The sequence below is a fragment of the Ixodes scapularis genome, unplaced genomic scaffold, assembly GCF_016920785.2.
Source record: "Ixodes scapularis isolate PalLabHiFi unplaced genomic scaffold, ASM1692078v2 PGA_scaffold2__306_contigs__length_199485367, whole genome shotgun sequence".
In the NCBI taxonomy this organism is placed as follows: Eukaryota; Metazoa; Arthropoda; class Arachnida; order Ixodida; family Ixodidae; genus Ixodes; species Ixodes scapularis.
Window position 1 is genome coordinate 166858103 of NW_024609857.1, and position 13554 is coordinate 166871656.

Sequence of the window (13554 nt, forward strand, 5' to 3'; positions counted from 1 at the left end):
ATTTCTGCGCTCGGCCCGAACTGAGTTGAGCACAGCCATCTTGACGTCACGTGGGCACTAATGTGGCAAACCGGGGTAGGGGTGCCATATTTTGCCGCCGCTTTACCGCTCCAAGTTCCACCGAGCACGTTTATTCTGTAGGAGCAAACCAAAGAACCAGTGCATTGAGATTTTTCTACAAACTTAACTATGAGGGCTACACATGTTACACCGCAACGCAATTTTCAGTGTGCATATTTAAAATCAGAGTGTGCAGATAAACAAAAGGCTAACGAAGGTGGAAGATCAATGGCTTTTCAGCAGGTGACTAATCTGCCCTGTGTATGAAGGAACCAACAATCATATGGTTTGTAGCCCTACCCTGGAGGGACCGCACCCTTCTAAATTCGTTCACTCCCACGTGAAACTGCAAGAATTATTTTTCCGCAAGCAGCAGACAACACGGTTATACTAATGGTTAAGATCAAATGACGAACCCCACTCTCACTTCATGATTTCATACGAGACCTCAAAGTACTTTTCAACGCCATTGTACTGCTGAGGTAACCCCATAACTTGGAAAGAGACTTCTTTCAAAGGACTATTCCCACACTAAACCTGAAAAAGAAAGAATCTCTGGGAGTACAAATTGAACGAGTCAGCTACTTCACGCTGACACGAAGGGCAATTATTTTCGTCATAACAAAGTATTGTATATTTTGCCACCCAGCTTGTACCATTTGCATAAAGTGACTTATCCCAACCGGCCACTCAATTCTGGCAATAGATTATTTGCACATCTTACTTGAAGCAAAGCCATGTTGCCACAAGCGAGCCTGAAGACGTCCACCATGGATTCCGTTTTTCCTAGGTTGGCCTGAAGTTTTTAGAAAAACGAGATGATATTAGAATACGCAGGTCTCGTTCTATGAGAGCTGTTTTTGAACAAGTAATGTGTTTTAAGGCTCGCACATAACCATTTCCGGTATCAGACTTCACTGACAGAAGGCCGTCACTTTAGTGATTCAGCTTACGCCTAGAACTTCGGAATCATTTAATACAGGTGCCAGCCCAAAGCTGACACTGATGGATAAGAGTCTCAACCGAACGCTGTCGCCAAACCAATGTCCAATCTGTACCAATGGCCTTCTATAGATGGCCTCCTCTGAACACCTTGCAAAAACTCCACAGCATTCTTCAGGCCGTTTCCCACATCACCGTTTCTCTACGTTACTTTGGTTCCAAATCTTGCTCGGGTACACCCGAGTTACTCTCGCGGATTGCATGACGTTTGCAGGCACAGAACAGTCCTCCACTTTTTGCACAGAATACAAGAGTGAGCTCCGGTCTCCCGAGAGAAGGAACGCCAAAAAGAGAGCGATATAGAGGCAGAGAAAAAAAGCAGGCAATACGTTAATCATGTTCACTCTGCCGCGACATACTGAAATAGTTCTAGTGCTTGTTAACTTTACATATTTTTATAGCGCGCGACGTCGGTGTTTTTGTGGAAATTAAAACTCGAAAACAACTAGGCACACACCTTGCAAGCGACGTTTGGCTGCTTCTTTGTATACATTAAAACGTCCAAGAAGGAGATGCGGCGCTGAGAGTCTAGCGCGCAACTGCAGCTCATTCTATGTTACTACTACCTTCGTTACGAGAGTGCGGGAAAGCGGCGTTTTGTATTTTTAAGTTTATAATTTAAGTTTTGCACCCTGGAAATATCTTTATTGCAGGCCCTGCGCTGCAATAAGGTGGGATTCTTTACTGCCAGGAATTGTTCAATATATGCTTAGCAGTCCTTGGCACAGTAGCCTCGCCAAGAGCGCCGCTCATTAAAGCTGGTTTAGAAATTTGCGTTTCAATGTGACCGACTGTTTTGTTACGCAGACTACGGTTGCCATAGGAACTATCTCGTTGTAAGCTGTCGTAAGCGGTCGCAACAAAGTCGGTCTTGCTTCAACGCAGATGTCCAAACCGGCCGTTAGAACCCGTGGCTGGCAGAAACGTCGGACTCCACGCACCTGTGTCGAGAGCCGCGAGGCCAGAGTCATTTCCAGGTTTCCTTTGAGGCCCAGCAGTGCAGGCACCAAGACGAAGAGCTGAGGCACCTTGATGAAGACTTGCCACGACTGAAATATTTGTTCTCTTTGTGAGGAACGGAGCAACGTTCTTTGTGAATAACGAAGGAAGGCTAGTCTGAACACAATTAAATCGAAATATTAATTCTGAATGCCCCAGTTAATTATGCCTGTCAGTACCACTAGTTCGTCAACATGGGAAGAACACTGCATGGCATAACATGGCCAATGTGGATATTCGCTACTATTGGTTTGTCAGAATTCGAAGTACGCTGGCATATTATGGCAATGTTGGCCTGTGAGTTTTATTGGCTCGTCGGCATTACTAGAACATTGGCAAAAACTAGTCAATACTGGTATCATAGTACCACTGGCTTGACAACACCGAAAGTCGGTTGAAAGAGGTTGGAAAATATTTGTCTGTCATAGCAACTGACCAGTGTTTGTTTTTAGCTCAAAAACCTTTTTTTTTCTCAAGCGAAATATCGTAAGGGGCATATGACAAAGTAACAAAGAGCTAAAATATATGGTGACTTTCAAGATATTTCCATGGAGAGACATTTATTAGGGGAACATGTGATATGGGAATAAGCGCCATAGTAGGTTAAGGGAAAAAATCCGGTAATGAACGCTTTAAACAATTGATTATGGTCATGTTCTATTAGCGGTTGTGAAAAGGCAGTCGCTATTTAGTACAAAATAGCAATCAATCGATATAATTTGAAAAAAAAAGCAACTGGTTTCCATGTGGTCGGTGATCTGGCTGGATATTTTTGTCAATCAGAAGGAGCGCCGGTTACAATACTAAAATAATGTGCCGAATAGTACCAGGCACCTTGTCGTTTTCATGGCAGTGTGCGGTAGATACGTTAATCAACTGCGTTGCCGAGATAAGGACCAGGGCCTGTCATGGCCACATCAAACTTCGACGCATGAGTGCGTTGCGCTCGCAGAGATGTTTCCCAGTCCACTGTGTTGACCTCAACGTTTTCCCGGTAAACCATACTCTTTTTTCTTTTTTCTTTTTTTTTTGGGGGGGGGGAGGTGGACGGATATTTTTGCTTTTTGCGTGAGTATATTTAGTAGAGATGTGCGATCATTGATTTAAATGGCTCAGTGTCATTGCTAGCTTTAACCAACTGACAAAACCGGTTGTCGTGGATTTCACTCTCACTTCTACTGTTATTTATTTATTTACTTATTTATTTATTTCCATACTATCAAGGCCCAGAGGCTCTAAAGAGGTAGGTGGATGGTACAGATAAAATAGTTGACAAGCTTCTTGAAACATCTGGCCTCATTGATGGACACGATGGAAATAGGAAGGTGGTTCCAATCGTTAGATGTTCTCGGAATAAAAGAGTCAAAATAGATTTTCGTATGACATGCTGGATTGCCAGATTTACACTGGTGATCGTTGTGAGGATACACTTAAGATGCATAAACAAGCAGTTGATCTTTAAGAATTGGGCTAGTATAATAGATTGAAAAAAAAAAGAAAAAGACAGAGGTGTTTAAGTCATAAAGCGAGGTCAGGTAAGTCCAGGGTTGTTTTCATTTATGAAACACTAGCAGTAGGGGAATAGTTAAAAAGAATAAAACGGGCTGCTCTGTTTTGACTGATTTGAAAATGTTTGATAATGTTCCATGTCCCGGATCCTAAACGGAACAGGCAAATTTAAGTTTTGGTATACCGTTTTATATAATTGTAGTTTGACCGGAAGATTAGCGGAAGGTAAGTGCGTCGCAAAAACTCAAGCATGCGATTAGAATTGTTAAATGCGTAGTCGGCGTGCGTGTTCCAGGAAAGGTTATGAGTAATGGAAATATACTGGATGCTTGTATAAAGCAACAGAAGCAAACAGTATATTGTCACTAATGACAAATGATGAGGCGGCGAATTAACTGGATAAACTAAGCGTTTAATGGAGTTGCAGGCATCGATATCGGCGAAACAGGATTGAGCGCTGGGGCGAGACTGACTGCGGCTCGACACACAGAGTTCCTCTTGTACATGGGGGAGGGGGGGGGGGGGGGGGGGTTGCAACTATTTGAGTAGATACTTCTGCGCGTGAAACATTCGGACCTCGAATAAACAACAATGCTCTCAAACTCGCCAGGACGTGACATTTAAAAAAAAAAAAAACTAAACAGCGCGTCCGCTCCCAGGCATCGAACTTCCAGCGCTTTGCGTAGGAGCCAAGGACGATAAGCCTTCGACCATGGGCGCGCTTGGTCAGACACGCGCGTGGCATTGCTCCCCCCTTTAAAAAAGAGCATCGTCTCCACGCACCGTGCATAGAAATAAGGCAGAGCAAACAAAACAAAAGAATGCTAAAATACGGAGACTGGTAAAACACAGTCCTATCAAGCGTTGCACGGGATCACTCTCCAGTCTTATCACGCCTAGTACGGCTTTAGGCGCATGACGTGGACGCCTTCAGGTTGTGGTGGGCGTCGCGATGATGCTCTTGTCCTATCGGGCATAACCTCGTAGTTCAGATCTCCGTGTCGACGAAGTACCCTGTTGGATCCGAAGTTGCGCTTTATGAGTTTCTCGCTTAGACGCCGTCGTCGTATCGGGGTAGAGACCCACACTCTGTCTTCGGGCTGAAAGTGGACATCGCGACGACGAAGGTTGTTAGCGGTTAGCGTCGACACGTTGCTGGTCTTGGATCCAGACTCAGTCGAGCTGCCGGACCTCTGCTTGTTGCGCAAACATCTGGGCGTTGTCAAGCATCGTGGTCACTTTGCGACCATGCACCAGCTGGAATGGCGTAATACCAGCGGTCTTTTGAACTGCTGTGTTGTGGGCGAACGTGACATACGGCAGGACCTCGTTCCACATCTTATGTCCAACGTTGACGTACATCGACACCATGTCGGCGATGGTCTTGTTTAGGCGTTCCATCGGACCATTAGTCGGAGGATGGTACGCTGCGGTTCGCCGGTATTTGGTGTGGCAGAGATGGAGGAACTCTTGCATCAGTTGTGTTATGAACGATAACCAGCAATCTGTAATCAGAACTTTGGCAGCGCCGTGCCTGAGGTCGATGGACTCGATGAAAAACTTGGCGACTTCAACAGCAGTCCCTGAAGCAAGAGCTTTCGTTTGTGCGTACCGCCTGAGATAATCTGTGGCGGCGATTATCCAGCAGTTTCCCGACGTTGACGATGGTCCATCGGCGTACCAACTTGTTTTTTGGTGGGGGGGGGGGGGGGGGGGGGGGGGGGGAGGGGGCAAACCAGACCCCCCCCCCCGGGTGCAGCGTCGAACATGACAGTTATGTGTTTGCAGATACATGAAAATCGCGAAATGACGCGAACTAAAAAAAACAATATTGTTCTGTTTTGGCAGAAACTACTTATGAGCCGAAAACAGGATCGTTATAATAATAATAATAATAATAATAAATAATAAATAATAATAATAATAATAATAATAATAATTTTTTGCACATACTGGAAGGGGCCCATGTTGTAGTGTGCGGAGTTAGGCAGATAGGCGAAAACCTTTACGCAGAGAGCCTGCCAGCCCGCCACCACATGTGAAAAAACAAAACAGACAATAAATGTACAGAATATAAACACTACAAAAAGTACGTAAAAATGAAAAAAGTGGGAAAACGTGTATCACATTACTACGAGGATGCCAGCCATACATTCTGTCCAGCTCTCGTGACTCTGCCCCGTTTGACGGCAGTGGGCTACGCACACTGAGCGTAATTGTCAGTCAATGTTTCAACTATCTCGTTGCATCAACGAAAAGGTCACATGTAAATCACGTTATTCAGAATGCACCACATCATTTGTCAACTTTCACAGTGGACTGCGTAAGTTACTGGTCGATCTTGTGTTCTTGAGGCAGAAAATATTGAAGAAAACCACACTCGCAAAAGCTCGCAAACATACCGTGTCGCATACTCAACAGCTCGCCGTAACCGCTCGTTGAACTAAGCTGTACGATGGTAACCGCGCGACTGCGCGGTGTCCGTTTGCGATCCATGGTCCCGTCGTGTTCTTGCGCGTGCGCAGACATCTGCCGGATTTTTGCCGAACCTTTGCCGACCTTTCCTTCAAAATTTCGGCATGTGCGGAACTTTGCCGAATCTGAAGTACGGCAGATTCGGTCTATCACTAACTTTTACGGCGCAGGCGATAGACGTCCTAGCAACGACGCTCACACCGGATCGGCTGTTCGGCAACGTGCGGGAACTTAAATTTCGGATTCGGACGGCGCGTGTATCACTCGAAGCGCGTTAACCCACCAGCTCTTGGCGGCGACAGTGCGCGGCTGCTAATTACAAAACTATTAACCCACTCAACCTCCCCTCTTCCCCCCCCCCCCCCCTCTCGTACACGCCGCTTTGCGGCGTCCAGCTGGCAACCCAACCACCGCTGTCCCCCACGCACCTTCGTAAATAGAGCCCCATACGATTTAGTTCAGCGATGTTTTGTCGACAACATTCGTTTTTTTTTTTTTTTTTTCAGAGTTAATCGTAAAAAAGAAATGTCGTAAATATCGCCAATTGCCTCAACAAAACAAAATGTACGGGGGAAAAAAAAAAAGAAGTAAGCCCACACCGTGGATAGAACCCGGGTCTGTTACGTATGAGGCAGACATCTGGCCACTAAGTTACGCTACCCGCTTCGGAAACTCGTATTGTAACCCCTGCCTATGATGACGGCGACAGCGCCCATCTTCATGAAGCATCCATTCCGGCGTGAGCGCCGTTGCTAGGTTTTGTATCGCTCGCGCGTTAAAAATATGACCCCGCGGGTCGGGAGGCGGTGCCCTTGGTATTCCTTGGGCGCCTCCGCCCAGTGTTTGCCCTGCCCAGTGGCGGCTGTTTCAGGGAGGGGGGGAGCAAAACACATACTTTGCCCCCCACTCTGAGAACTGGGGGGGCAAGAGCCCCCCTTGCTCCCCGCCCATGACGATGGAAAAGGGGAAGTAGATCTATTTCAATTTGATGGAACGGTGCACTTGGAGGAGGAATTGACTGTGGAAGACCTGCTGGCTTCGTCGGCGGTTTCTAGCGACGATGGCACTCGTGGCATGATCGTGTGGATTGGTAGACGGTTTTGGGGAACTTGGGCCACTAATACTTTTCACGAATACAGGTCAGTGTCCGGCTGCATCCAAGGTGTCTGGACGTCGGGTCGTCGTGACATGCTTGAAAGATCTCCCCTCGAAGGTCGGTCGGGATTACCAGCAGCCACGGCGAGTTGTTGTCCCTGAAGTTCTCTTTGTAGAGTACACCTTGTCGAATGGCGAAGGTCGGCAAGGCTCGTGAGAAAACACGGGGCACGGTACTGCAGCGCCCTTCTAGGTGCTCGATTAAGGCGCGCAGCTCCGGATCGTCTCGTTGACGTCGTGCCATGTCCTCGATGCTCACTGCGCTTAGGAAGGACTCGTCGTCATCGTCGTCGCTCCTGCCCGAAGGTGTATCGACAGGGGCTCTGGACAGGCAGTCGGCGTCGCTGTGCTTGCGGCCTGACTTGTGAACCACAATCATGTTGAACTCTTGTCGGAGACTCCATCGAGCGAGACGTCCTGATGGCTCCTTGACGTTCGCAATCCAGTAGAGCAAGTGGTGGCCTGTATACAGGCCACCACTTGCTCTACTGGATTGCGCGGAACGGAAATCCCGTTCCGCGTAGTTATAACTACGCGGAACGGGATTTCGTACAAGCACGGAAGGAACTTCCTGATTGCCCAGATGACTGCAAGGCATTCTTTCTCAGCCGTGAAGTAATTTTTCTCCGCTGTGCACAGTGTCAAACTTGCGTAGGCGATGACTCGCTCGGTGCCTTCTTGCACTTGAACCAGTACCGCGCCAAGGCTGCGTTACTTGCGTCCGTATGATTCTCGGTTTCCGCATCCTGATCGAAATGTCCAAGAACCGGAGGCGTCTGGAGTCGTCGCTTCAGTTCGTCGAATGCCTGCTGCTGTTCCTCGGCCCATTCGAACCTCTCGGCGTCCTTCGTGAGGTTTGTGAGCGGTGCGGAAATCCGTGCGAAATCCCGAACGAAGCGACGATAGTAGGCGCAAAGTCCAAAGAACCTTCGCACTGCCTTCTTGTCTGTCGGCGCTGGAAATGCTGCGACAGCGCGAGTCTTCTCTGGGTCTCCGCGAACGCCTTCGTTACTAACCACGTGACCTAAAAACCTCAGTTTGTCAGAGGTGAACCGACAATTTGAATGCTTGAGGGTGAATCCAGCGGTTCTTATGGCTTGTAAAACAGCTAGAAGTCGTCGCAAGTGCTCGTTGAAGTCGCCGGAAAACACTAAGACGGCGACGAGGTAGACGAGACAGCTCTGACATTTCAGTCCTGCCAGTAAGGTGTCCATAACACGCTGGAAAGTTGCTTGCGGCATGCATAGCACGAAGGGCATCACCTTGAACCTGTAGAGTCCATCTGGCGTGACGAAGGCTGTCTTCTCTCGGTCCCGTTCGTCGACTTCGATCTGCCACGGTCGCGCTAGGTCGCAGACGCGCGTGGCAATATTATTAAGTATGCATATGGCAGCGTCAGTGTTTTTATAAAAACGGGAAGCACGTATGCTTTTCCGCTTAGCAACGTTAAGCTTCATTGCCGAATCAGTGCACTAGAAAGAAATAACGTCGAGGTCAGACTGTAGTATAGCACAATCAGAGATTAGTTATTATACGATACAGTAAGTCATACGCGAAATATTTAATAGAGGACAGACTTTGCAATGGGAGGTTGTCAATGTAGATTAAAAACAAGAGAGGCCCCAGGGCAGATCTCTGTGGCACCCTAGAGGTTCCGGTTGCAGTAGAAAAATTATTTCCGATGAGGGGAACACATTGTGAGCAGTTAGACAAGCAGGATTGATACTAAGTTTACTCAGTTTGTGGAGAGACAGAAAGAGTCGAGACAGAGTCGAAAGGCTTAGCAACATTTAAAAAAATTCAGTCAATTATAAGTCCGGCATCAACAGGACAAAACAGGTCAATGTAACGGTTACATTGCGCAACAGGACAGAGGACAGAAAGGTAGACACAGAAAGGAAAACGTGAATCACCAACTCGCCCAACTCTCCAACCTCGTCAGGTTATTTAAAATAATACGAGGTATGTTTCACAAGATAATACCTTTCTTAACCCGTGTTGATAATTATTTTAAAAATTTGACTCGAGCAACGCAACAAGGTGAGAGTAAATTTATGTTCAAAATATTTACATGGCACACTAGTCAATGATATGATTCTGTACATCAGTGGGGAGTGAGCGTTCCCTGATATATGCAGGGAAACCACCTTCCCTACCTTCCAAACGTCGGGCATAGGGCGACATTGTAAAGACTGAAAATATTTCGAAAACCAAATCAAAGATGAATATGTCGCAGGGCTCCTCAAGAACTTTTAATTGATGCCGTCGATTCCAGCACAGGCGGAAATTTTAATATTCTGGATTAAGCAGTTTACACCATATGAACCAATGTAAACAGAAAACATAAGACTAAAATTAGCGTACAAAATATTAGGGTAGCAAGTAGCAGTCGCCTGGGAAAACTAAGAAGCAGACACACCGTTCAGGACATCGCAACAATCATTTTGATCAGCCTGAACATTATTCGTATTACAAAACTCAACTACACTGGATATTGCTTTTTTTTCTTCATTTTCTTCTTTTCTTTTTTTTTTTTTTTTTTTTTGTGTGGCGGGTTTGCCGCGTAGGGGTTAGAGATGCCTGAAAAAGCATCTGCCCTCTAAAGTCCAGCAGCTTAAAATAGTTATATAATAACATAGTCTACAAAACATTATACGATCAAAATAAAGCAAGAAAAACAAGTCAAATAAACAAGGCAAAATAAACACTACATTTATTTGATAAAAAAGCTCTATTAACGTTCATAAGTGTTGGGCGTGAAAAACCGAAGACAGTAGCAATAAACAGAAAAACTAGAATGCAATCTAATGTGCCTCCGACATAGTAGCATCAACAGCAAGGGCAGATAAAGGTGCACAATAAAAACCTATATCTTTGAAATTAGCTGTAACAAGTTATTATGTTCTTGGTGCAATACACTATACAAATAAAAAATGCTATTTCATTGCCAACCAAAAACTTCTGCAATCCCTTTTAAACCAGGAAACATATTGTTAAAGCTAACCTTCAGATCCTTTCTATTTAGATTTTTAGTCTGAAAAATTAAGGTTTGTTGACCATAGTTGGTTCTTCTGGCCGGCATCCTTCGCTCTGGGTTTCTAATCGGATATTTACTTAGGCTGTCTGCTGATGAGGGGTGGTCGTGTCCTGAAATTTCTGGTGTCCCGTTTATAATTTTCACAGATTCGTAAGATATTTTTCTGCAAAAGGATAATTTTATTATAATTCGCCGCTGTCATCGTTCCCCAGACCAGAAGGAATAATATAATGTCTGTTCTAACTAAGGTAGGTATCAAACTTTGTATTCTATAAGTGCATTCTGTTAGCCGGTGTAATCAGCCTTTAGTTTGTTTACATGACTATTCCATGATAGGTCCTCAAAAAATCATATGCCCAAATTTTTTTGTTCTGTCACCCGCTTCAATGCTGTGCCTTCGTAAATGACGTTAATGAACATGCAGCCTTGCTTATTTGCTGCTTTTAAAATGATATACTTAGTTTTATTTGTATTTAACTTTAGACGATTTATTTGCAACCATTTTCATAATCTCGAATGATATTCATTAGTCAAAATTCAGAAGCACTTTTCACCACACCAGCAAAGAATATATTTGTGTCGTCTGAGTAGGTTATTAGTTCAGAGGAGCCTGGTATTGCCGTAACGCCATTAACGTACACGAGGAGTAATAGAGGGCCTAAAATGGAGCCTTGAGGAACGCCATGCCGTATTGTCGCTTTATTAGATGAATGGTCATTTATAGCTACATATTGATAACGATCTGAAAAGTACGTTTTTATTAGCCTTAGCGAAACACCTTGAACACTGTATACTTAATTTTTTTTCCAATAAAATATACTGTTGCAGTATGAAACGATTTTTTAAATCCAAAAATACACTAGGAGTGAATTGTTTTCAATATTTTCAACAATCCGATCTTTCATATCAATTATAACCCTGTTGAAAAATCCGGCAAAAACTTCCAATGACATCCGGTGAAAACTGGTGAAGTTTACCTGTTTTCGTCCGAAACCAGCGTAGTTTAGCAGGTTTTGTGGGAAGTTTTACCGGCAGCTACTCTCGGTTACCAGATTTCGATGGACGTTTTACCGGCAGCTACTTTTGTTTACCAGACGACCCGGCTTTGCTGGAACTTTTACCAGCTGTCACTCGTTTCCCCCGTTTACCGAACTTCACTGGAAGCCGACGCGAAGGGAACGACTAAAGCCGAGACGAGCCTGGGACTGGGTGTGTAATTATGGTGCCTAGAACGCAGCAAGGGCGCTTCCCCACGCACCCTCTTTCTCTCGCGTTGGGTGCGTGGGAAAAAGGTGAGTGGGACTTTTTGCTGTTTCTTCTGAAGAACATCGTTTTTTTTCTCCGTCAACGAGCGCAAACTGCACACACGGCAACGAACGGACGCTCAATGTCGGCTTCCCGTTCCACGTGTGCGGCCCGTATGTTCCAGAGCAGCTGGGTGTGAGGACAAAAATATGTATTTCAGTGCCTTGTTGCTTGTGCCACTTCGTCCATCCGGCTTCAGAAGTCTCTAGCAAGCGAAGAAGATGCCAAAGGCGCCGCTGTGACGGCATCAGGGTCGACACCGTGACTGTGCTCAGGATTTCTCACCGGCGGCAGATGGTGGTTGCGCATTCGTGGTTTTCGCTAAACGTGCTACTGCCAGTGTGTGTGTGTCCGTGTGGTGCACCTGGTAGGTATTATAGTTTAACTACCGCACATCTAGGAATTTACCCAGAGGCATTGTGAGTACTTTGAAAGATATTTTTTGCGACGAAGAACTCGGTTGCTCCTGTTTGGTCTGATTGGTTTTTTTCTGCAGCTGTGCAAATTGTTTCACTCGTATCGACCTTGTGGAAATAAGACGTGGAACTTTCAAGTATATATGGACTAACCGCTTTAATTCTTACTGAATCGGCCAGCATCTGGTAAACATAAACCACCAACGGTTTACAAGCTTATTCCTAAATGCCTTTCACTGACGTCCAAAAAAAAAACAGCAAGTTCCGGTGAATTCCGGCAACTCCGGTGACTTTCTGTAAATTACGGCTTTATCAGAAGTGAAAAGAGTCCCATAATCCAGCAAAATAGATTGTTTACTGGAAATGAAACTCTGGTAAGGAAAAATCATTTCCAACAGGTTAGTGTTTGTTCCATAGACGTATTCTCTTCAAAACCGTATTGAGCCTGCGTTACTATTTGGTGCCTCTGAAAATATCTCAGTAGCCTGCCACTAATAATGCGCTCAAAAATCTTTGAGATTACTGGAAGGACCGAGATCGGCCTGTAATTATAAATATTTGCTTCTGCTCTACCCTTATACACAGGGGTTACTCTAGCTATCTTTATTTCTTCGGAAAATTCACCAGATTCAAGCATCATATTTATAATATAGAACAAAATGGGACTTCTAATGTCCGTGGTCTGCATTATAGGTATAATTTTATTCCATCATCTCCAGCGGCAACATCATTTTTAAGTTTGTAATTATTGTTTGAACTTCATGTGGCCTAGGTGGAATTAGCATGATAGACTGTAGCTGATTCATCGTCGATACACTGTCATCTGCGCTAATACTATTCCCAGTGTACGTGCCTACGTTACTAAAATGCCGATTCATATCGTTTGCTAGTTCGTTTTCAGATACATTTACATTATCTATTAAGATTTCCTTCAAGCGATACTGTGTTGATCTTATATTGGTGAAATCATTTACGGTGTCTCAAAGCTTTCTACTATCGTTGCGAGCAGGCAGAAACTTATTTTTATATTAATCGCACTTCGTGCTCTTCAGATCGAAATTCAGTTTGTTTCTGAACCTTTTGAATTCAGTTATAAGAAAGGGATTTCGACTTATAATGAAAGCATGATACTTGCGGTTCTCCTTTTGTTATATTGTAAAGGTCACCAGATACCCACGGTATTCTTATTTTCTTCCCTCTTTTTATCTCTCTCAAGGAAAACGCACTATCATAATTCTGTCTAAATTTAGTCTCAAACATTTTATAGGCACAGGCCGTCTCACGTTCTCCGTAGACGTCATCCAAGTTTTTCGTTTTTTTTTCTATAACGTAGCAAAACGTTTGTAGTGAGTCATCGTTTATTGGGCGGTGCAAAACGCTTGTTTTTCGTCATCATGTTTTCCAGGGAAAATGGTCATTAAGATTTTATAATTTAGCGCCAGCTGTAATATGACTCCTGTCTAGGTTTGTCATGCAGACGAATTCGAGCACATTGCCAGAGGGTGGTATCTACAAAACAGCAACTACAGTATTAGATGTTCTAATGAATAAGCTTTTAACATTTTTATACATTCTTGTTAGGTCATTCATAACTTG

At 44.7% G+C, this 13554-nt stretch overlaps 1 protein-coding gene across 1 annotated transcript in view; it reads right to left on the reverse strand.

Moving 5' to 3' along the window:
• The window catches only part of LOC8043220 (solute carrier family 41 member 1), a 150658-nt gene that overhangs the window by 84221 nt on the left and 52883 nt on the right, over positions 1 to 13554 (reverse strand). Inside the window, exons 4-5 of the mRNA XM_040210258.3 lie at positions 2004 to 2111; positions 785 to 856 (exon numbers count right to left, since the gene is read on the reverse strand). Of these exons, the coding sequence (XP_040066192.1) occupies positions 785 to 856; positions 2004 to 2111 (180 nt within the window). The remainder of the gene's footprint in view (positions 1 to 784; positions 857 to 2003; positions 2112 to 13554) is intronic.